The 25,794-nt window shown below is 38.9% G+C and overlaps 1 protein-coding gene across 7 annotated transcripts in view; it reads left to right on the top strand.

Annotated features, from left to right (window-relative positions):
* LOC145690200 (uncharacterized) overlaps nt 1–25,794 on the top strand; it is a 104,648-nt gene that overhangs the window by 63,796 nt on the left and 15,058 nt on the right. For all 7 annotated transcript variants that reach the window (XM_081764857.1, XM_081764859.1, XM_081764860.1 and 4 more), the window contains 2 exons: nt 9,831–10,464; nt 18,767–18,864. In XM_081764857.1, the coding sequence (XP_081620983.1) occupies nt 9,831–10,464; nt 18,767–18,864 (732 nt within the window). The remainder of the gene's footprint in view (nt 1–9,830; nt 10,465–18,766; nt 18,865–25,794) is intronic.

Below are 25,794 nucleotides of genomic sequence, written 5' to 3'. Positions count from 1 at the left end.
ATGGTAATAATAAAGCTGCCAACTTCTTACTCCTTAAGTCTATTTAGCTGAGGTAAGTTCAATGTTACCACTACCTAATCAGATTTTGAGAGCTGCTGCTGTATAATTAAGGGATTGCTCAAGTGTAGCTTACTAGATGCAACTTCAAACTTTGCCTTTATCCTTCATTATACGCTGTTGGAAGGGATAGTGCACTGTCCCAATTTGGTTGTAGTGTTCATAGCTTAAGTGACTCCTAATGCTGCAAGTTTGTCCCAACTGCAAACACGACCTAACGCTTTGTACCAGTTCCTATCTGCTCTTATTGCTTCGTGGAGACTAGTACCCGAGTCGGAAAAACTGATAACTCGGGATATATATATATAATATTGTTCCATAAGGCGCGCGTAAGCCTGATGGCCGGCTTTCGATTCCTGGATTGTGAACTCCGCGTTCCTTGTGGGGAACGTGGAGGCATTGAACGGACGGAGGAGGTTCGGGATGGCTGTATCGGGGAACGCGTTATTTACTTCTGTTAACCTGGTTGCGTAGGCCTCCAGCCGGCTGAAGCCGACAGAAGGGGCTTCAGGGCTGAGGAAATTATGCATAAATAATTAATATAAATCGTACTGTACCTTGTGTAACACAGCGGTTACAAACAAGGAAGTGAAAAAATAATTAACAAAATAAAATAAATGTGTAACATCCAAAGAATCCTTAGCGAAGCATTTCTGTAGCAAATACAGCCGGTTGGATTAGCCGTTTCTCCACCAGGTTGAAACATGGCGCTAGGGTAACTCTCTTGAAGCATACCCCCACCTCCCTCCTTCCACTCTCTTTTCTGGCTCCCCACTCCACCTCCTCCCACCGTTTTCTGTCCAAGGTCGACCTTGAGCAGGTATTATATAAGGAGGCGAAAACGGCCTTGATCAGTTCCGGTCTTCATTTCTGCTCCGACTTCCAAGACGATCAGACGTGCTTCGGTTAGTCTCCAATACCAATCAGGTATGTGTGGACTTAGCCGCTGCGCTGAGATTTTCTGTAAGATGTAGTTTTCGGACTTAGAATTTGGCGACCGGCCTCGCCCTGCACATAGCCTGGATCAAGCAGACTTCTATGTCCCTTCGGAATAACTTGAATCACTTTAGCGTGACTTTACTCGTTTCTTCGTTTTCTTCTCCTTTTATGATTTTTATTCTATTTCGCGACTTTAAACAGAAGTTAAGGGAATGATGGAGTCATAGATGTACATGAGAACTTAGTCGTTTGGGATAGCCAATAAACAACATTGACTTGAATATTGTTCAACTAAGTGATTGTGACCTTAGTGTTTATTGAGAATTTAGTATGAATTGAGAACTTAATATTCATTTCATTCGGTCTTCTCGCTTGTACTCGTTCTGTATACTATCCTATAATTGTAATAAACTCTACTATTCTGAAATTTCTCTCTTCATTGAACTTCTCCTAGAGTAGAATAGAACCTGGGTAGATTCAGGTACCGACAACGAATTAACTGAGCTACGACTTCGATGCGTTTTCTCTTTCAGCCTTACTTCATACCAGCGAATCTATGAGGATAGGATTATCTGAGATTAAATACGGGATGTTATTTATCCACAGCCCCGTCTGGCTGGGCGGAGAGAGAGAGAGAGAGAGAGAGAGAAGCGATTCTTAACTCCGTATAAGGCAGGGTTCCTGATGATTCTTGTCTTAAGCGGAATAGTGTGTGCTCACGCTCGTCACGAACACACACTGTGTGGTTTCTATCACACGTCTTAGTTATGGTGGAGCCCCCGAGTTGTTAGTATTTGGCTACCGGTTCCCAATCGGCGGCCTGCGCTAACCACTAACCACAACTACTCGTAACAGTTGGTAGAGTTTTGCCGGGCATAAACGGTGAGTTCAACCACTACACACCCCATACTCGTAACAGTCGGTGGAGACTCGCCGAATGTGAACGGTGCACTCTGCCACTGAGCACTCCAATAACCGTAACAGTTGGTGGCAGGCACCGTCGGGTATCATTTGTCTACTCTTACGCTCCTTCTGTCGCTTACCCAGGCTTGTGCATCGGTGTGGTCCTCTACCATTCTGACTCGGAACTACTGTTTCATTTTTGTTAAGTTTTCTCCCTCTGTTTTTGTGTTTAAGTGTAACATTTGGATCCTCTTTTTTGTGTTTGTATTTCTGCACCAAGTGAAATCTGAAAGCTAGTAGTTTCTCTTAGTATCGAAGCATGCATGCTATGTAGTATGTAGCTAGTGAACAGTGGCGTACAATAAGGAATAGTGCTCACCGTATACAAAAATCTATGAGATTAGGAGTATAATCTGTAAGCAGTTATCGGAACTCGATCGGAACCTCTGTTACTCTTGTGTTGCGTCGAAATAAGATATCCTGTCTCTGTAGCGGAAGACACCAAGTACTTACAATAGTAATCAGTTTTTGTGTTTAATCTTATTCTATATTCTTTATTCCCTAACCCTTACCTTTCCTTGAGTGGCGATCTATCCCAGTCGTGTAACAGCGATAAAGGGGACCCGCTCTGGTTCATGGTAATCTTACCAATATATACCTATATTCGTACCAACCTAAAGAGCATAGAACTAAGTACGACAGAAAAACTATTTTTCTTCGTTCAGTGCGGAAATCCTATTCAAGGAAGCAAACTGATTGCAAAACGTGTCACTTTTATTTTTCCTATCTTAGATAGATAGGAATACGGCAATAAACTTCACACTAGTTTTACAGACGCATAGATCACAGAGAGACAGGAAGAAGGAAATAGAACTATTATCTAAAACTAGGTCAAGAATTTCATTTATGCTTATTTAATCTACTTATACGTCAGTTCCCGCGGAAGCGACTTTTCGTGAAGTAAATTGTGGTAGCTGTCAGTATGCACTTATTGCAGGAAGTAGGTTACATCATAGTGCTGTTATATTGAGAACATTTTACAGATAGCAAAAACGATTTTAAAACGAAATAGCCATGAGTTTTGCTGAGAAATTAAAGCAACGCTGGCGAGATTTAGGGAAATCGCATTGTCCCTGTTCCCCCTCCGGGAAAGGGAAACTTACTATATGTGGGATAAATATGACAATGTGTATTGCTTATAATGTAACAAAGTTAAAGCATCAGGGTACGCTACTCCCGAATTCGGCCGTTGGTTGCCTACTTATGCTCCGAAATATTATGATATGTGGGATCGTACTTTGTACTTAGATCCTTCCACTCCCACTTCGGATGTGCAGGAACCGCCTGCAACTGGTTGTGAAACAACCCCGTTAGCGGCTTCTAGTCCCGCAGGACCTGCGCTTAATCCGGCTCGAACAACCGAAAAACCTGTTCCCTTGCCTAGAACCTTAATGCTTGACTCTGAAATGGACGAAACACCGCCTGGAATGAATGCTAGAGATTTAAGAAATGAAAGAAATTTATAAGAGGAATTAGAAATAGCAGAGCTAATTGTAGCTGGTCAAGTTGACCCTAGGGCCACTATTGAGTTAGAATCGACGCCAGGCGTTACCTCAAATATAGACTCGAACCTAGTTAATCTTAAAGAAACTGAAACTGAATCTCATAAAATCGAAGATGGTAGTAAGAACGACAACTTACTCTCTTCGCATACACCTATTAGTCCGGAAGCGATTTATTTTCCAGTGAAGTATGAACCATTTGAGATTCCATCTGAACCTGTGTCAGAACAGTTTGACTTGGAGCCTCCTGAAACTGTTATTAGGGATGTAGTTAAAGACTCGGGTGTAACTGTTCAGTCTCTCTTGGCTGAAACAGGTACCGAACCCAGAGCCTCTGATCAGGAAATACACCAAGAACTCAAAGAAAATCCTTCGTATTGTTCGAATAAAAGTCAGGATGATGAGATGATAGAACGACTCAGAACGTCATTACAAACTGACCTGTCGCCAGCGATAGGAGCCTTAATACAGCCCCTGATTCAAGGAAAGAAAAACAAAAAGGTACAGACCACCGTGGTTCGTTGCTCGGACCCGAGTGTAGAAAGGATCGGATTGCTCTTTCAGACAGATCCGATTATTCCCAACGAGGAATTATTACCCACAGACCATATAATAGGGAAGTTTGATATTGAGATTCAGACTGACCCTCCCGTGCGAAGAACGGACGCTAGTGTTCAAACGGACTTTAGGTTTCCAAAAATGATCAGAATTGAGACAAATCCCGATCTCAAAGTGCTATGTAGCACTGTTACACAAACCAACCCCGTCATGTTTGACCCCGTTATGCCTTTGGAAGAAAAACTGGCGCACCTAGATAGTATAGACAATCTGCTCGATGTAGTTAAACAGGTTAGATGGTCGGATGGAATCGTTAGTACGTCCGAATCCGGTGACGATGATATCCTACGGGCATCTTGGTTAGAATACGAATTGAATAGGCTACGAGCTGAGGAAGAATCCCTCTCCGAGGAAGAAAAAGAGCATTCCCACAGAAGAAGCCTAGAGTTACCTCCTACCTCGTTCAGTAATGAAGGCACCTCCCTACCTCCGTGGAGCCCAGGAGACGACCTCACATATTCTAATTGGGACCCCCTGATAGCATCAACGCCCCAGAGAACGGCCAGGGATCTCATGCTCAGTAAGGGTAGTGAAGGAGAGGATGACAACACCTTTGACAGTAAAACAAAATCTTCAGTCGCCGAGGATACTGAAAATGAGGACCTTCCTACCGCTCAATCGCCCAAGTAGGAAGAGGAAGAAAAGGCATCAAACGATAACGAATCATGGTCGGAATCAAGAGTTTTAGAGAACGTTGGAAAAATATTTGAGTACGCCGAATACGCGCCATCAATTGTATGTTTAAAGGAGATTCAAAAACCAAAATCTTCTTCACCCCCTTCTTTTTCGCCAAGTACACCTCAGTCCAAAAATAGCGTCAGACCCAGTAGTAGTTTATTTTGTGCACCTTATGTCAGTTCGGAACATAGTATTAGCGATTTACCCGCTACTAAGGAAATGAGGAAGTATCAAGAAACCGGGCAGTATGACCCCCTGAAAAGATCGTTTGTCTCTCCACCTAGTAGTGTAGGCTCGTCCACAGATAGTGGCACCAGCATGTCAGAACATACAGGAGTTAGACCAGAACAAGGTTCTGAATCACCATCGATAATTGATAGTATTGTAAGTAGGTTAGATTCCGCGACGCTCTCGGCAGAAATCGAACCCCCCACAAACAAATCAGAGGATAGGGCAACTGAATTCTCCCCGTATGAAAGTGATTCAAAGCAAACATTTAGCAGTCAAAAGTCAGGTTCAACTCAGGATACAAGTTCAGAAAACAAAGATGACATTAATATAAAATCTGAAAGAGAATTTAAAACTAGTCCGGTCACAGAACCTTCATTTCAGCCCAGTTTCGAAAAACCTCAGGTCTCAGATTTATACTAGAAGGAAAATAAGCAATCACCACCACCTGAAGGTGCTCCATACGCTGTTAGCGCACCTAATCAACCGCAACCCTATCATATTTATCCGGATGTAAAGATCCCGTTATTTTCCGCTGGTAAATATGAGGCGGTAGAGAATTTTCTGTTTTCCTACGAACTTACGGCACACATATATGACTGGACACCCCAAGAAATGGCGGATTATTTCCCCATTTGTTTGACGGGAGCAGCATACAACTGGTACTCGGTGGAAATAGCAAGGGCGAATACGTTTAGCTACTCGGAACTGAAAAATAAAATACAATTAGCTTTCCCCTCTATCCAATACCGTGCTAGTCTTGCCTACGACCTGGAACATCGTCGCCAGAGAGCGGGCGAAGACAGCATAGCCTTCCTTTATAAATTAAAGAAAGATCTTAAATTCTTGCGTGGAAGAGTAGATCAATCGGAGGTTTTGCATAGGCTCAGAACGAGTTTATTACCGGAAATTGCGCAACAACTCATGTTGAATGTCGAAGACATAGATGATTTAGAACAATGTAGAGATCACTTGCTCAAATACGAATTGGCGAAAAGAGCTAAGTGGACTTATTTGCAAACCAGCCCTGACGTCCTCTGGAGAAATGATCGCCCAGACTGGCACTCTTCCAAGCCGAATGCCCGCCCTGAGTTTGTTTCAATTTGCTCGTACTCCCTGGCTCAAGAAAGGGCAGGAAAAGACCAGGAACCCTATCGGAACAGCTACGATAGCGACTACGCGCCGAGCGCCGACCATAATCAACTCCGCACAGTGAAAATAAGAATTAGGAGACCGCTGGGCATCTGGCCTAATAGACACGGGAGTGGCCGTCTCATTGGTATCTAGTAAATACCTGCCACCTAGGTTCCCCGTGTCGGACCGACTGAAAGGCTACGTGCGAATTCAAGGAGTAGGTTCTCGGCCTTCGGACTACCTACCGGTGGTGAGAGTGGCGTGTTATTTTAAGGATCATTTCAAGACCACTAGTCGAAAATACCTCGATATGGCTATAATGAACCATAACCTTTGTTCGTACGACGTAATTTTAGGGCTGATTTCCTGCATAAATATGTGTCCGCCATACATCCTAATTACTTAGTTCTCGCGAATAGGAATGGAAATCATGTAGAAGAGCTTTGGTTCGAGATGCCACGGAATACCCGTAACTTCCATAAGGGAACCGTTCATATCCTGGATTTAACACACGTGAAAAGATATACAAAGACGAAGCAGGTTCGAGCAATTCAGACCTATAAAGACTTTACGAACAATGGTAGGAAAGGAGAAACTACCTACGTTTGTCATACAACGATCCCTGCAGACCCCCCTGCTCGAATCTTGCGCTCTAGGAAGCAGGTTTCTTACCAGACCCCCTCCAACTTTCCAGGACGGACATTCACCCCCTTCCCAAAGATACAGGAGAAGAATGTCCGCCGTACGCCTGTTAGGTCTCGGACATCATTACGCTCTGGGGAACCATCGAACGAGTTCCCCCCGAAGCCTACTGAGTCTTTTAAGAGGCCACTTCGCGCGAGGAGAAAGGGAAGGGATTTTGGCTGCAGTAGTGGGAACAGAATGCCCAGTGCTCAGGAACTGGAAATTAGTAGCTCAATTGTTAAGACCATAGACGTTCCACACTCCGCCAATGGTAGAAGAAAAAGGAATAAGCCTGTTCCTTCAAAAGCAAGACGTCCGGAACGATTCCCCCCCCCCCCCGTCCTCCTAAAATCACCGTCACTAACGGTTCGGGGGAAGCGCCTTGTGGGAGCTTTCCAGCCCGTTTGACAGGTCAGAGAAACGCAGCGCGCGAACCGTCTACTACCGAGAAGGCACCTCGTATTGGCGAAATAGATGAAGCCAAAGTCACTGAGCACCCCAATAACCGTAACAATATATGTGTGTGTGTGTGTGTCGACGATGAACTTATAAGCAGACACCACATGTTAGGCAAAGTGCCTATTCTTTAATATTAAAGATATGATTAAAAATAATGTTTTAAAGTTTATATGGGGAGTTACAGTTTCAATTTAAGCAAATTTTATTTTGCCTGTTTCGCCTATTCTTTCCTAAATAATTGTTTGTGCCTAATGTTGCCTATTCTATGCATTTTCTTCAAAGTAAGACTTTATTGGGGGAATATATAATTTAGTATTTCAAGAAAGGATTCTGCCTTTTCCGAGAAATATTAGTATTTTTTGAAGTGATAAGATGTCGTAAAACTTTGTCCTGCTATCTTTACTGATAAAGTGCTGTAAAACTTTGAACTGGTGTATATACTGATAAAGTGTGTAAAAGAGTGCGTCTAGGTTTAGCCCCAATTTCGTCGCAAGTTCGAGCCGCTATCGCTTGCACCCAAGTTCGAGCAAGTTAATGGGGAGATGAAATTGGGGTTAAAGACAATGCTTTGTTGACCGCACTCTTTGGGCTGTTTTGTGTAGTGATAAAGTGTTGTAGAGAATGTATTTACCAAATATACAATAAAATACATGTCATTTTTATATATGCATCATTTTTATATAAGCATCATTTTTATATAGACAATAAAAGAAGTTATTAAGAAATAGGTATGTTTCTATATTTTTTGAGCATTATCTATGACTTGAATTTTTATTTATTGTGTTGAATATTTATCTTTATTATTTCGAGTTACATCTTGGTGCCTATTTTTTAAATTCTAAGTGTCTATTTGCCTGCCTGTTTTCCAGGTTTTTAATGCCTAAATATCCGGTCTCTACTCATGAGTGATATCATTGATCAAACTACGACCTTTATACTTTTTCCAAATCGTCGGCGTTAATAAGCTAATGATTTTAATTAGGTATTCGATATCCTTAGAATCAGGTGTAATGAACTTAGATTGCAATGCAATCATATTCATGATACATGCATTTTCGTTGAGGAAGTTTCGATCACCTGCTATTTACTCTCTAACTGTAACTAGTAGTCGATTCACAAGCTTCCTCACATCAGGGCACATTTCTTTGCCAGCCATATTTACTCTGTAAATTCGCCTATTCCACTCACTTCATATGTGGATTCCTTTAGTTCAAGCCAGATAGATATGATATTTCAATACTTGGCACTGGATGTTGATTTGACGTGTTTTCTCTTGAATTGTTTTTATGATACAACGCATTTTGTCTGCGTATGTGTATGGAACATCTCATCATATGTTTAGCTATATTAGGCTTATGTATTGACTTACTACATTAAAAACACGGAACTTACAGTCTAGGAATAGACATGTACAATATTATGTATGCGGGTGTTTGTTAAATTGGTAAGTATATATATAAATATACTTACCAATTTAATCGAAACACCTGGTAAAGTGCAACTTACTAGGTTAACACGTTCGCTGCGTTACGAGTCACCGGTGGCTCGTGCGATATTTGATTTCTGTGCGATGCCAGTGTATGCATTGTATTACCTAGGTGCGTTTGTAGTATTTTCGTTTGTACAGATTTTTAACATTACTAGCATCCACGGACAAACCTTTAATGAGACACACGGTGACTCGTATAGCACTCAGATCCAAACTCGTTTTTCACTGCCGCAGCGAACGTATTAATATGACATCAGGCTACATTTCGTCCTCAGAACAGCTCTGATGCGACGTGGAATGGTGTCAGAGGTAGTGTATGGTTGCAAGCGGAATATTACACTATTCCGTGTATATTTCACTCAGTTCCGTAAAACAAGATAGAGGCGGAAATCGGTGCAGTCGCCACATGCCCATTGCCAACAGACATCTCACGTATATATTAATTGTATGACAGCATTTATATATCATTTGTGTATGACTTACGCAAAAGCAGGTTGAGCTCTCTTCCGGGTCACTATAAGTTCGATCCCGAATCGTATTTCTTTTCTTATACAAGACAAAATGCAAATATTTAAGTACCGTTTGTATTGAAAGTGGTTGATTTTGTCTCAATTTGAAGCCTTATCCTTGGCTTACCGTTTTGGCGTAAATATCCGCGTCAGACATTCGCCATTTTGTATACATCTGGAAAAATAAATAAATAAAGGATATTTATTTAATTTGTATGCTTTTCAAAATGACTGGTTTTGAATCAGTTTAGGGTTTCATCAGTATTTTATCATTTTGATGTAAACATCCACATCGGGCAGTGATGCAGAACCGTACTTACATCTCTAATCCTGCCCTACGTTACATTAAGACATACGAAAATGGAATGTATGTGAAGAGAGTTTTCATACTTTAACAAACTAGAGTATACTGTTATTCGCCTAAAATTCAGTTACAGGCGATAATATTATTGAATTAGTTTTCAGAAGAAAAACGCCCAAATTTAATTTTTGTATTAATAGCTACCAATATTTTTGAAATTCATAGTTGAAATAAATGGTTTGTTGATGGATTGCTCTTTGTAATTTCAGGTGCGCAATGCTAGGGAGAAACTTGAAAATCCTATGAGTAGGAATCCAGTTCCCGTTCCTCACACAAGTAACTTGAAGGGACCAAAGTTCAAACCGAACAATGAGTTACATGAAAGAAGTAACAGTGACAAGGGTTGTAGCTCGTGTGGCAACGGAAAACTGTGCAAGTATCATGTAGAACATACAAATGGTAAAAGTGACATTCAGTTAGAGAATGATACATGCAGTAAGAAAAGAAAGAAAAGAAAATGGAAAACTAAATCATCAGAATCAAATAGCAGCGTTAGAGACCGAAGTCCACAAAAAAAGGTAAAGATCAAAAGGCCAAGTGGTTGCTCCTCAGACGATTCCAAATCAGGTGAATGTGAAAAACGTGTAAATAAGGAACAGAAGGAAATGGGTGATAGGATTGCTAGTAAATATGGTCCAAAGAAAAAGAAATTGTGTCACTATGTTGCTCCTATTGTTCGCAATAAACAAACAGAAGAAAAATCTGAGGCTGTGCCAAGTCCTGGTGATATTTTGTTAGAAGCCATAAACAAAGTAAGGCGCGTTATACCCGCCGAAAGAATAGAAAACTCAACAGTAACATCAAACTCTACTTCGAAAAATCTGAAAAAAGTTCTTAACGCAGGTATGTATGTTTTCTTTTTTAGTTATTCAAATGGTGTTAATTATGCTGATATTACTGAATAAAATGTAGTCTAAGACCCAGAGTAATCAGTTGAATGTGGAAATTCTGTCATTAATACGATATTTCTAATTATTATAACTGGCCACCGGATACTAGACAATACCTATTTCTCTTGTTAATGTTAGAAATGTGATAAATATAAACGAGCGGTTTCTTCGTAAAACAACTGAAAATTAAACAATTCTTCGATATATGCTAAAAGTATGAGTCCTATAGACACTAACAGAGTAAGACCCGGCTTTGGAAATGTGGCGACCCAATCGTCCAGTTCGGAACTGCAATAGGCACTGTTCTCGCGCTCATCACCCTTCCCCTGAAACTTCTGTTGGGGATGATTGCCTATATCACTAATCTGCCGCAGGAGAATGATGTTACTGTACAATGTGATGCCACCGATGAAGCCGGCTTGATTTTCAGTTGTGATTTAGCAAAGATTTATGGACTGACTCCGATTTGTTTTATAAGCCGGATTTTCATTCTTTTAAATTACTTTGTCCGGCCAATGAATCTTGGTTCTTATTTTGGTTATCCTGGGCTTTTCTGACTGCGGAATGAAGCTTGTTGCGGCCTGGCCGTATTGCATGGAGTGATGCCCTGAAAGGGAAAGCCATGAATGTAATATGTTGGGTCTTCAAAGAAACCTGTCCTCTACCATGAGCCTGTGGCCTCCTTAAAAGTACCCATCAGTCGAGGATCCTCACACATTGGGCCTGGAGTCATCGCTTAGTTTTTTGGTAAGGATTGTGATGGGTAGTATCTGCCCGCTTCGTTAGTCCTCTAGAATGATGGCGGAGAGATTATGGTTATTTTCAAATCATGGCGTAGAATCACACACACTTAAAATCCAGATACAAATACTAAATTAGAGAAAGCGAACGAGGAAAAGATCGTGGAATGTGTCTCACGATATTTGGTTATTAAAGATGCAAAAGAAGAAACAGCTGGTAGTTGAAATAAACTTTCACCATTTATTTTACTTAGACATTTGCAACATATTGCCACCGAACCTTATACGCCGGGGCACATTAACAAACTTAAAAATGGAACTCTTCTTATACATACTACAGATAACAATCAATCGAAATTATTGCTCAAAGGCCATCATATTGGGTACAGTCCCAGTACAAGTTGAAGCATATCATCAACTGAATATCAGCAAAAGCGTGATTGCTTGTTTTGACCTTTGAGCTCGGATCTTTTTGGAAACCGAGATCAAGAATGAATTGCTTGAGCAGTAAGTTGTAGACGTTAAGTGAATCTACACCCACAAGAGTGGCGAGATACAACCGACAGATTCTCGTATCATTACGTTCGGCATCTCAGACCTACTTCCCAATTTTACTGTATCATATTATCGCTTAAAGGTGAGACCATACATTCTTCTCCATTTGCGTTGTTTTAAATGCCAACATTTTGGTCACTCGTGTACGTCATTCAATGCATCTGCCATCTGTTCTCGTGCAGCATATGGTCCAACTCAATGTACGGCCCTACCTAAATGTTCCAACTGTAACGCAGTATATCCGGCTTGGTCTGATGAGTGTCAGAGTCCGTGTCCGACATTCAAAGACAAAAAAGTAACCCTTGAACTTACGATTACTGAAAAGATTTCCGCCGCTGAGATCAACCTCTCCACCAAACCTTTACCTCCACGTTTTGTCTTCTGTAAAATCTACTCGTTCGCACGGAACACAGTTGTTAATGTCAGTACTAAGACATGTGACCTTCGTGTTGCGATAGCAGTGAACACTGCGCATCAGCCACCAATATCCATTGCTAACCAAACCATCACTATTTCTGGAGATTTTGCTTAATACTTGAGGGAGCAATTCTTAAAGAGTACACCACTGTCTACGTCGAAACCACCCAAAAGTCTACTACTACAGAATCAAAGTTCATATCGGACAGTGCAGTTCAACGATCTGTTAAATCTCAGCTTGTTGCTCCCATCACCTCTTCTGCGAAACAGAAATCTGAACGTCAGCATTGTTTTGAGTCCTCCGGTTAAAATAAAACAGAAACATTAATCACTCAGTCTCACATAGAGTATGGTGGAGGACGATTTGATAATTTCCTTCTTTTTAAAGGTAAGAAGGAAAAGAGGAAACATAGTAAACTTTCAGTCATTCTTCTAATACATAATGGCTCATCTGCAGTAGACTAGAATGGCTGGTTTCACTCACTTCGAAGAATTTAAATACCTTTAACTGTCATTTAGCCTTTAATTTTTTGCCTCCAAGGAACTCACCTTACTGCTACTCGCTCTTCTGTTGTTTCCAGCTACACTATTTACCTCCGTGACTAAGGCGGTGGTGGTCGTGGGGCTGGCAGAGTAGCAGGTGGAACACAGGCCATACATCATTCCATTTCCATCCAGGTGAACAACCGTTCCCAGGTTCTAGTTGCTCGAGTTTTCTGTAGACTACTGAACACTTTCTGCAACATCTATATCACATGACCTGAAGCTTTTACATCGGCTGATCTACATGACATAGTCAGCTTCTACGTAGATATGGTGGAGAACAACTCGCATCATGAACATGAACTGAGAGGTTCCCTTCGTATCGAGCCTCAAGATCTAGAATTTGCAACTCTTCTCGACACTTTATTTTATTAAACGATGGCAGTCTAACACATTTTATCACTGCTACAAGAATGTATTCACATCTATATTTTTCTGTCTGCAGCCCACGACTTACAGTTAATCTTCAGTGGCGCGTCTATCATGATTTTGTTGTAGTGTTCACTTTCCGATCATTGTCATTGGTCTACCTGCTTTACAGTTTATTCATTTGCCTCGTTACTATCTCTGTTGTGCAAACTGGGGCCAGTTTTCTGGCAGCCTTGACTTTACACGATACCCCCAGCTTTCTTCTGATGAACATCTTGATGCCTTTTACGCAAGTGTGGTATCTGATGCTAAGTCTGGATTCCATTGTTACATGGGGCTTTTCGAAAACGTACTGTTCCTTGGTGGTCGTAAGAAATACTGAAGACTTCTGATGCTGTTCTTGCACGACGCCGTGCACTTCTCGCTTTAACCGTGTTATTACTGCTGACAATCTGACACACTTTCGTCGCCTTCTTGCCAGAACACGCTACCTGATGAAACAAGAGAAACAACGTAGCTGGCGCGAGAATGCCTCCATTTTGACTGACCAGAAACTAGTCACTGACCATTTCTCTAGTTTCAACAAGTTTCGCTCCCTCTCACATCAGTTTCAAGACTTCACTGCCTGATGATTCCAAAAATGCTGATTTAGTCGATTTTTTTTTTTTTTTTTTTTTTTTTTTTTTAACAACTGCGAGTACTTATGGTTTTAAATTGCTCGCCTTTTCTTTAGTATTCACTTCTGAAGTGGTTGCAATTTTATAAATTTTACGTTATATCTCTGTATGTCATATACGTTATAACTCTGTATGTCATATACGCAGGATCTTAATCTGTTGTGACTCCCAAAGTGCTCTAAGTACCCTCCTCGATGTGCAAAGTAAGCATCCTTTTCTTCAACAAATCTTCCTATCATGTTATTGATCATTAGCACAGGGACATGTGGTGCAACTGTGCTGGGTTCCTAGTCAGATCGGCATAGCTGGTGATGAAGAGGCAAGCTGTACCAGCTAAAGTTGCTTCCATGAAAGAAGAGAGCTTCGTCTTCCCATACCCAGTACTGATTTGCGTTCGCTATTTACTGCTCAGTTGCATCAGCGCTGGCAGCTCGAATGGAACTAGCTTGTCGACAAGAAATTACTAAACTCAAATTTGCACTTGGTCTCTGGACCATTAGCTCAAGATCATCTTGACAGGAGGAACAACTTCTAACCCGACTTCGCATTGGACATTCCCACTTAACATATGGATTTCTTCGTGTCGAAGACCCACCATTGTGCGACCTGTAGAGCTAGATAAAGTATTCAACATCTTTTTGTAGATGGTCTTCATCATGCCCAGTTTCGAGCTGACTTTGGCCTACAAGCAGACTTAACCAACACTGGTGGAGATAACCACTGAAAGATATTTCTTCGTCATGTCCGTGTTGTACCGGCATTGTGATTTTCCAAGTGTATATACTTAACTCCTTTCTTTCTTCCTCTTGTGTGTTTATCCCCTGTCTATTGTCACTAAAATCATTTTTCGTTTCCAGTTCAGTTGACAGCCCCGATAAGTATTTAACTTCATTTATCTTTCATACTATCTTGAGCCTTTTTTTTTTTTTTTTTTTTTTTTTTTTTTTTATATATAACCCTTGCCGCGTAAGCCCGGCAAAACAAGATTAATATTCCATTGTGTCAATAATTTTACCCTATAATTTTACTTTTATCATTGTGTTTGCACGTTATCCTAAATTTTCTTTTATGGCAGACTTGTTACTGAATTTTAGAAATTAACGAGTGTTAAAAGACATTTGCAGTATAACGCACCGTTTCCCATCTCTTAATCTTATTTTTACTCTTACCAACAGAGTAAGTCTCTTTTGGGCGCTGTTTCCTCTTTTCTTGATGCAACTTATGCACTTTAAACTTAAAATTAAAAGTGTAATTAAAGTATAATTAGATGTAAGAATTGAGTATGTAACCATTCTAATGCACTAAGACTCAAATTCTTTCACATTTAATGTTAAACACGCTTTATATGGCTGCTGAGCTACTGAAAATTGCATGTCGATGCTGAATAAATAAACTTCTCGAAGAATGTTTTCTGCAGATTGACATTTCCATTAATTAATTGGAAACGAATTAAATATTAAAACGTTATTATTTAGCACCACTGATAATAGTAACTTAGATGCGAATAGTATACAATTAAAGCACTTGCAATTTCAGATTGCATATGATCATCATAGATATTCTACCATTAGTGGCAGGTCACTTTCGCAAACTGACAAATTCCTATACAGTATGGTTTACCTAATCTCTTCGTCCTGTCGTAGCAAATACCATTTTAATATTGTTCATCAATTGAATGTGTTAAAGAATGGTGGTATTATGTAACAAATTGTATATTTCGAAAAAATTGAAGTCAGTTTTTATGGTTGCATTTATTATTGGATCATTATACATATTATAAATTTCTCTCTCTTCATCCAGACTAAGAATCACTTAAATGAGATGATGTGTAGGATGAATAACACACAACATATTCATCCACCACGAGAACTCATCTTTTCAAAAATGTAACATGACACCTTCATTCTCTAAGTTCGTCAGTTCTGCCCTTTTTTCCTTTGACGTGGGAGACCCGGGTTCGATTCCCGGTGGGAGCTCATGTAGTTGGGATTCCACGTTAATGAGTAGGTCCTGTCTCATATAGCCTCACTACTGAAAGAGACGTTAAACTCAAAATCAACTCAACTCTAGCCTCTTTCCTTCCACCTTATGATTATCACTTCCTCAGGAATAGTTTCTTCTCAGTCAATGGCACAACCAGTTTTTTTTTTTTTCCTGTTTTTAATTATATCTAATAGTGTTCTTTTGTCCTCTACTGTTCCCAGCGCTTTCTCCGTTCGAGCCACGTAATTTTTATCCATTCTTTTTCACACCTCACATTTGGAAATAATTTAATAGTTTTTCACCACTTTTGAGTAATGTCTAGGTTTCTACCCAGTTGAGAATAATATTCCGCAGAAAACATTTTCTGAGTCTTAGTTTATTATGTATTGAAGGTCCACATAATACACATCTTAAATGCTTCTTCCGCCATTCCTAGCTTTTATTTCACATTTCGCATTTTGCCTTCGGTAGTAGTACCATCTAGAAACCGCGAAGTAGTCACCTGTCGTTTCTTTCCTTTTGTATTTGATGCAGAGTACAGAATACACTTTATTCCAATTATCATTACTTTTGTCTTTGTAATTGATGTATTGCCATTCCATATTCTTCGCAGCCTTTCGTCAAATTTTCTAACATTAATTTTCTGGTCAGATTTCGCAACAAGCTTCGTATCATCCGCAATCCGTAGGGACCTAATCTTCTACCTTGTAAGGAAATACCGTTTTTCCGAAGGATGTTATAACGTATGTAGCCATTCATCACAGCTTCGCTACGCCCACTCCGTCATGTTTGGTGTCTCATTTTACAAACAAATTCTCGTAACTTAAAGCTAAACATATACAATATTTTGCGTGCTATTTCTTGGAAATTAAACAAAACACAGAACATTAGACAGGCCTCCCAGCTGTCTTTTTTCCCTATATTTTGGAAATTTGTATATATTTGACCTATATATGTCCTATATTTTAATCGTGTTCTTTATTTCCTATATTTTTCAATGATTGAATTATTAAAAATACAAGCCAAGGGCAGTTCCAAGGATGATTTAAATTACTACATGTTAGCAACATGCTAAATGTGTCGTAGCATTTTTCTTCTGAGGAATTAGTCACTAATCCTCACTATTATATATATATATATAAATAATACAGCAGGTCTACTAAGTTTAAAAAAAAAAAAAAAAAAGGTTATATATATATACTCTTATTTTGTATTAATCTAAACCTTGTTTCTAGTTGCTCATTGGGGTGAAGAGTGGCCTTTTCTTACAATACATGTATATTTTTTTTTCTGTGCTTCAGAGCATAATATTTTATTGTATAAACTAAACTGGCCTATTTTATAAACCAAGCTGTCCTTTATATTTTCAATGTCCTGCTGGGAGGCCTGATTAGAAGGATATTGCTGCTTACACAAAATATGACGTGTTAAGGGACAAAAAAAAAAAAAAAAAAAAAGTAACATCTCTTAATATACCGAGCTGTAATAGTTGTACTTTATTTTTGTTAATGCTTTGCGTTATTAAATTTTATTTAGAATTGGTTTTCACAGCACAGCAAAATACTTGGCGAAAGGCAACGCGATCACTACTCTCGAAAACATTATTTTTCGCAAAATACTGCACTCAGACAGAGGTGTTCCTTTTTCTCTGCTTGAAGGGTCTTACTCTATACTAGATATATGGATAATTGGTACTATACATGAAACACAAAATATTCCAACAATACAGTTCATATAATGTAATATAGGCCTACACATAAATATGTTTATAGTTTTTACGTTTGTGCCATCATTTCAATTGGGCCTGGGAGATGTATTAAGTTAATGTAATAAAAAATAAGAGTAATGCTATGCCCCCGCATTCCCACCTCCACGCTTACATACTTTAAACCCTACTTGCGTCATAAGTTTACCTATAAAAAATAAAAATTAATTGAGAAGTGATTAAGATGATGAACTGTCAAATATTCTGCAACTAAGCTATGTTAGTACTGCTACAACGGTTGTCTATAGCTAGTGATTTTCTTATCACTGAATGATTATTCCTGGCAATTCCTTCTCACATTTGTTTATACACTCGTAAGCTTCACATATATCCATTTTGAACGTTAAAGCAAGAGTTTTAGTAAAATTAAATGCGAGAAACCTCACATACATAGTTCATAGAAACAAAATTTTACAATTGTAAAGTACTAAAATGATTTAGGGCTTGAATACCACGATCGACAATTATACAACATTCAAGCTTAGGTTGCAGAGGAACCAAATTGCCCCAGTTATGGTGTAACATTATGAACAGTTCAAACTTAAGGCTAACCTTCGAAATTTTACCGGTTATTTGCATGTTATTAAGTTTAGTAAAATTAAAGGAATGAGTTTTACCTCATATTAAAAGAAAAAAAAAAAAAGACATTTAATTCTCGTCAATCAGGAACGTCCTGAAAACAAGGCAATTTTGATTGAATTTTGTAAATACTAGAAAGGTAGGTGTTGAACATCAGAGTAAAAGTGAAGTACATGTGATCTTAAGTTTAACATCTGCAGATATTACTTTTATGATAAAGGTGGCTGAAATAAATGCAGTTGGCTAAGGATAGAAGCAAATGGAGAGCTTTAGTGAACGCGGGATTGAACCTCCGGGTTCCAAGCCATAGATTGAGTAAGTGAGTTAGTTAGTAATAAAGGCACATGAATTATAATGAAGTAGGTGAGGTAGTGGTACAGTAATGAAGAAGTAATTGAGTCAGTCTTCTGATTGCCGGCATGAAAGATTGCCTAGTTCTTAACACTATCAAACAATATTTATTGTTAGAGGAAATAGACATACTGAAATTAATCATCATTACAAGATGATGTAACTTATCTTCGAATAATTCCATAGCCAGAATTGTGGGAGACCTTTTAAGGGAGGATTGTGATAAACCTTTTTAAGCGATTATAGTAGATTAATTTCTGTGGATATTTTTTTCAGGGAAGAAATCAAAACATCGTGTGCAAGATGTGCCAAAAGATGTGGCTGATGAAGTAATGGACTGGGAAGATATCCAAGACGAGAAAATGGTTTTAGATGTAAGTAATCTCTGCTAGGCATTACAAGTATTTAGTCCAGGAACTTTAGCATTTTTCTTCGGAAAAATTAGAAGCCAAGGCTTTTCTTCACAAAAACGTTCATTAGGTCATTCTAAATGACATATCAAAAATCCCCGACTTTCTGCTGTACACTTCCCCTTTTTTCGGGGAGTGGAAGTGGGGGAGGAAAACGCAATTTAAAATACAATCAAATTCAGCTTATTTGCATGTTAACCTAAATATTCCGAATAAAAAAAAAAAAAAAAAAAAAAAAAGACAAAATTTACCTGGAACGCTTGGAACATTCGCTCGTAAATGTTTCGCAGGAAGTCCCAAAGAATATCGGGTCGGGTTTCGAAAATATGACGTCATCAAAATGGCCGACACCAGAATTTGTAGTGTTTTGTGGGAATGGTTATAACTTTCCGCAGAATAGTGGTAAAACCGTCGTTTTTGTTTCAGATTGAAGATAATAAATTACCAAATGTACGGAATGAAACGTGCTGTCTGTATCGTTAATTTCTTTCGAGATAAAAAAAAAAAGAAAAAAAAACTAGTTTTTGAGTATCTGGACTCAAGTGTAAATGCAAATGACTCAGTAATCATAAAATATTTCAAAATATATCTTCAAATGGTTGTAGAGCATTATAAAACTTTCCAACGGTACCTGTACCTGCATTTTTTTCTGTATTTTGAAATGGAAGGAAGGTGTGTTGTTTTATTTAATAGACCGACTCTTGTAAAGACAGTATGAGCCTATTTTTTTTTTTTTAATTTTGAAAAAAATTGGATATAAAATTCAATATCGCATTAGAATCCGTAAGTCACACACACCCCAGATACAGATACAAAAATGAGGATTTACAACGTTCGGCGATAGATTCTTATCGTTTGTAGAATGAGAAATGGAAAATTCAGAGTAATAATGAATAAGAAATGTAAACTATTCAACTTACTTGAATTGGTTTACTTGTTGAGTTCCTTTGCTGATTGATAAATAATAATTGTAATTACACCAGGTCCACCTCGTTTGTCACCTCTATTTCTTCGGCGTTCATGAATATTTCACGTTCAGAGATTCTTTCCGTTGGAGTGACATTCAAGCAGGATATTCCGTGACAATTTGCACAAGCAAGAGAATAGAACAGACCCAGCTTTCGACATCCACACACATTGCCGCATCCTTTAAAACATGAACAGAAAATCATTTTTAAAAGGGACGTGGAGCAGGTGGCTGCGTTGATCGAATTGGTACTAACAAATTGTGTTTCATAACCCAACCCCACTCCTCAGGATTTAGTTGGTTTCCGAGCCATGTTTGTACGTGCTAATAAACCCGAAACAAATATTGTTGTGCTGCAGCTGAAGTCGGTGGTAGGGCTTTTAAATCGACAGACTTCTTTCTCTTCACTGATTTGGTAAAATAATGATAACGGTAATCATTTAGTGAAATGTCATTTGCAGATGCACCGTATAAACCCAAAAAAACTGTATACCATTTTTAGTAATTTCTGCATGGGAAACATTACTTCGATTAAAAATTTCTACGACATGTTTTAAATCTTGACGTTTTTGTAATAATTTCAAACAAGCTGATTTCCCCTTCTGGAAAATGGCAGATGCTCCATCACAGCCTAAAAAAGCATGTAGAAATAAAATGTAATTTTTGCATACACCTTCTAAACTCCTTGATGAGTAAATCTTCCGCTCTGTCTTTCCTTTTCCTGGCTTCAAGAAAAAAATTTCTAAATTCGGCGGAGTTCGAGCTGTCATGATTACTAACAAATCAATATCCTCACCAACAATAACTGTAGAATTAGAATTAATTTTTGATATCGTGATGCGGTTTCTACAATGAGGACATCAGCATCATTCTCCGCTTGTTTGACATCAATATTGGCAGCCTTGAATTTATCAGTGAGCAAACCAATCAACCTACTTTTGTTGTTTGCATTGGCGAGAAAGTTTTCTTGGCTCGTAGTCGCAACCATGTTTCCATCAAATATAATTGTTGTTGATGCTGCTTTCGAGCACCGTTGAAGTTGCTCTCTGCCTTTTACATTTTTTCTGAGGATTACTATATCCATCAAATACGATGACAGTGTTTTGATCGAAGTGTTTTTCCACATATGCCACATATTTATCACAAATATCCTTGAAGGAATCGTTTTGACACCACACCACTCAATGAAGAAGGAACCCTCCATCAACGACATAGTTTGCGTTTCCGAGATCAGGATGAACATCGATCGGGTTGAAGACGTTGAATAAGGATGATTTCTTCGTTTTTCTCATTCCAGTTGCATCAAAAAGAGCCATTGGGTAAGGAGCCAGTTCAAAATTTAAACATGCTGGAAGGTCATCATCTGATGTTTTGATTACGCTGAATCGTTGAAACAACAGCAGTGGATCGACAGGCACAGTAACATCATGTACCGTAAGATGACTGTTCACTGTTTCAAGAGAAAGAACCCTATCAGTACGAGAATATTTTGTCATGAAAATTGTCACGAACTTTTCTTTCCATCTTGGTTTCTCCAATGTTCAGTGCATCGTAGCAGTTTATCTCCTCCACATTACCTGTAACCCTTGTTGCTATAGACCTGATCTCTTGTACATTTGGGAAAGGGTTGTGGGCACTGAACCACTCTGATACTTTCTTAACATCTTCTTGGTCCCGTTTGATTCGAGATTCTCGTGCATCTACATGCTGTTCTTCACTTGCAAATGAAATCCCACAAAAGTTTTCTAGTCCTTCAGAAATGTTGCTCGCACTTAACAAACCAACAACAAACTTAATTAAAACACTCTCTTTTGTAATTCTTCCATGCAGAAACCTCCTCGCATCTTTGAAGACATCATGAGTGACTGTTCTATTACCATATCTGTTGGAGTTCCACTAAAAAATTTGTCTGATTGCTTAACAGTGAAAAAGTCTGCAGTAAATTTTCTTAGGTGTCTCCATCCATTATGTTCTCCAACTTTACCATGTCTTGTACAAACAAATTGGCACTTTTAGCGTACAAAAAATGTTCTGCTGCGTGGAGATACGGGATCATCCTCTTCACTGCAGACAAATATGCCTTCCAATCACCCATCCTCTCTGCCCTAATAAACTCTTTGAGGATTAACATCATATCTAAATACTGGACCCATAATTGTGCAGTTGGACCTCTCTCTTTTAGTTGGGAACACTTATCTTAATACTTACTTTTAATATCACTGAGGAATCGTAGCTCTTCTACTGTTGAAAATGAAGGTTTTGTTTCATATAGGTCTTGTAGGTTGGCTTCCATAAATTGTTGTCCTTCACTTGACAACAACAGTTCATTGAAAATTATTTTAGACAGAGCTATTAGCAGCAACATTTTGTCAACAGAATGAGAAGCGTAAATAGTACTCAACACTTCTGTGAGTTCACTGCCAGCCATGATGAAACCAATTGATCCAAGAAAGGACATGCACATATGAAAACCTCCTAGTCTGACCACTATTTTGGATATACCAGAATTTTCACCGGATGAAGCAACGATTTCCCTTGCTTTAATATAAAGGGGCTGGTCGAAGGTTATTACACAAGTATTGTGCCCATACTTGAGACTATCTTCGAGAACATATTGTAAAGTGCTGTAAATTGTGTTGTAGTCGCTTGCAGAACTGTTTACAAATGGCAAAAACATGACACGTGGTGGTTGTTGTGGTTTTCCTGTTGTGTCAACAACTCCATGTCTCCACTCCACCCAGGAATGCACAGTACTTCCTTAAATTTAGCATAAAACCACAAGACATCCGCATTTCGAAGACTAGAGATAAGTGTTGGGCTGCAAGCAAGCTGTTCCACAATAATGGTTTCAAATCCTCGAACACCCCTTTTTTTTTCGTAAACCTTGATTGGTATTTGTGTTGTTTTAGTTATTTCTGAGGCACTTGGGATCTCTTTCAATTTGGTACATTATCTAGAGAATTATTAACCTTATCATGGGGAGGAACAATTCGGATGATTCCCATTGAATGAAATGTATTCATGCCATCAATAGTTGCAATATTATGATCTGCGTTGTCACCAACATACTGAATGAAACAGCCTTCTTCAGGGGAAGAGATCGAAGGCTGATGATGCATCACATTGGAAGATTCATACAGTACTGTTTCTTTATAAAAAGAAGATAATCCTAAGGATGATAAAGTCTCTATTAGACGTCTGGAGCCAAAGTATCTATGTAAATGAACGGATACTCCAAGGAGTACAGATTATATAAAGGACCGAGGACGAACCGCGGACATAATGCTATGACATATGTCAGTTGACTTTCTTTTCAAAAGCTCTGTAGAACCCTTTCTGTTTGTTAACATGATTTCCTCTATCAGAGAGATTAATGACTCAGGCACACTGGCGTTGACATTAGAGAACAATTCAGTACTGGGAGGATAAGTATCTACATCACATGATGCAGAATGTATATCTTGACTATATGATTTCGGCTGCTTTCTGCACAACTCTCATCCTTTCTTTCTGCGAATCTAATAGTTTATTCTCGTAGGCTTTATAATGTTCTACAACATTTATTTGAAGATATATTTTGAAATATTTTATGATTACTGAGTCACTTGCATTTACACTTAAAAGCAGGTATTCAAAAACTAGTTTTTTTGTTATTGTATCTCGAAAGAAATTAACGATGCAGACAGCACGTTTCATTCCGTACATTTGGTAATTTATTATCTTCAATCTGAAACAAAAACGACGGTTTTACCACTATTCTGCGGAAAGTTATAACCATTCCCACAAAACACTACAAATTCTGGTGTCGGCCATTTTGATGACGTCATATTTCCGAAACCCGACCCGATATTCTTTGGGACTTCCTGCGAAACATTTACGAGCGAATGTTCCAAGCGTTCCAGGTAATTTTTTTTTTTAAATTCGGAATATTTAGGTTAACATGCAAATAAGCTGAATTTGATTGTATTTTAAATTGCGTTTTCCTCCCCCACTTCCACCCTACCAAAAGGGGAAGCGTACAGCAGAAAGCCGGGGACTTTTGATATGTCATTTAGAATGATTTAATGAACGTTTTTGTGAAGAAAAACCTTGGCTTCTAATTTTTCCGAAGAAATACCCATTTTTTGACTAAAGTTCCTGGACTAACTACTTTAACGAGCATTCTGTTATAATTTGCGTTAATGTAGATTATATCGAACCATGTCATAACGAATACTTGTCTCGTATTAGTAACTTCGAACAGATAGGTAATTTTATATAACCCATAGAAATGTTGCTGTGATTCAGTTAGTTTAGCTCAAAACACAATTAATGCTATGTACTTTCGTCCAGTAATCTTCCCCAACACACACACCTTCTGGAGATTCGAATGAAGTTATTTTTACCGTTGGTTCCAGTTCAATAGTCCCATTTATTGCGGCTTGTAATGTAAATGAAAGAAAATGTCTCCAAGCATTTTTTTTAATATCGAGAAATATATCATAATAATAATTAGGGTATGTAAGGTATTGTATCACAAGTGCCCGTTCTTCGCATGTGAAGAATAAGGTTTAGTTAATATAAAACCGGAAATTTGGATATTTTAGAAATTCCCTCCCTTTTTCCCTTTAGAAGCGGAGTTTTTGAGAACTCAGCAACACGAGCTTGCACACTTTCGTCCGAAAAATCATACACTATATATCATGCAAGTTCAACTGAACCCTTCCAATCTGGTTCAATTTTGGGGTGGTGACCTTGACCTACTGTACAAGCGTATGAAGTATTGTTGTTGCAGGCTTTTGGTTTCTGAGTTATGGGCCAGCAAAATGTGGATCATTACGGGGACCATTTCGAAAACAGAAAAGTATCAGCGAAAGTTAGAGCTGAATCAGACTAGACAGTGGTGGTAGACCTGACCTAGTATACAAGCGTATGAAATTTCAGCTTGTCAAAAAAATATTGAACCTTTGGACGTCAAAATTAAGAAAACATTTATTGTTATAAAACCACACATGCACCATTTTGTTCGATGCTCTGCCATTTTTCCGGGAACACCATAATTCCCGTCGCTATAGGACTTCTGTTATTTGAAACTAACTTAACGCCATTCAGGGAATTCTGCAGAGACCGACCCTCGTAACCAAGTTCTTTCAATATCTGACGGGTAAGATGTAGTAGTCTGACGTTGTCAGCATGGCATACAACATCCGTTCTGTTAACTAGTTCCAGCCATTTCTTTTGAATTACTAGGTGCACTCGCGCTAATTGTTGCAGTCGATCGTTCTGCCCGGCGACAGCATCTCATGCACAGCCTATCCTTCCTGGGCGTCAATATGTCACACTGTGGAACTTCTCACTTCGACCAAGATTTTTTTCGCATATTTTGTTGTAGGTTATCCACTTTTCATCGCTCGTGATCAAGCACTTCAGGAATGGCTCGAGTTCGTCACGTTTCAAAGGGATTCACACGATTAAGTAAATGTCTTTGAGTCAGGTCAGGTAACAGCCTAATGTTGCTTTCTCCAAATGGTTTAAGAGTTCTTTCGTGGCTAAGCTGTTAGCGTACGCGCCTTTGGCGAGGGAAACCCTTTTTCGATTCCCGGCTTTAGCTCATGTGGTTCGGATTCCACGTTAATCAGTAAGTCCAGTCTCATATAGCCTCGGTGCTGAAAAGGACGTCAACCACAAAATCAACTGAACTCAACTCCAAATGGTTTAATACTGTATGGTGATGGATATTTGTTATTGGCAATATCCGCTTAAATGCCGGTTTTGCTTGACTTTTGTCAACGCTGTGAGAAACTTCTTGGAACATCAAAACTCCCAGATCGAAAGCGTATGAACCATCACTTGGCTGTTGCATTTGACAACTTAACTTGCCCGTAAACAACACAAGTTTCTCCACGGCTCTGCGCAGCATTTGCGCGTTTATCGAAATAAATTGTAAA

This window comes from Thermobia domestica, chromosome 7 (assembly GCF_964235325.1).
Source record: "Thermobia domestica chromosome 7, izTheDome1.hap1.1, whole genome shotgun sequence".
NCBI lineage: Eukaryota > Metazoa > Arthropoda > Insecta > Zygentoma > Lepismatidae > Thermobia > Thermobia domestica.
This window is presented reverse-complemented; position numbering and strand designations above follow the sequence as displayed.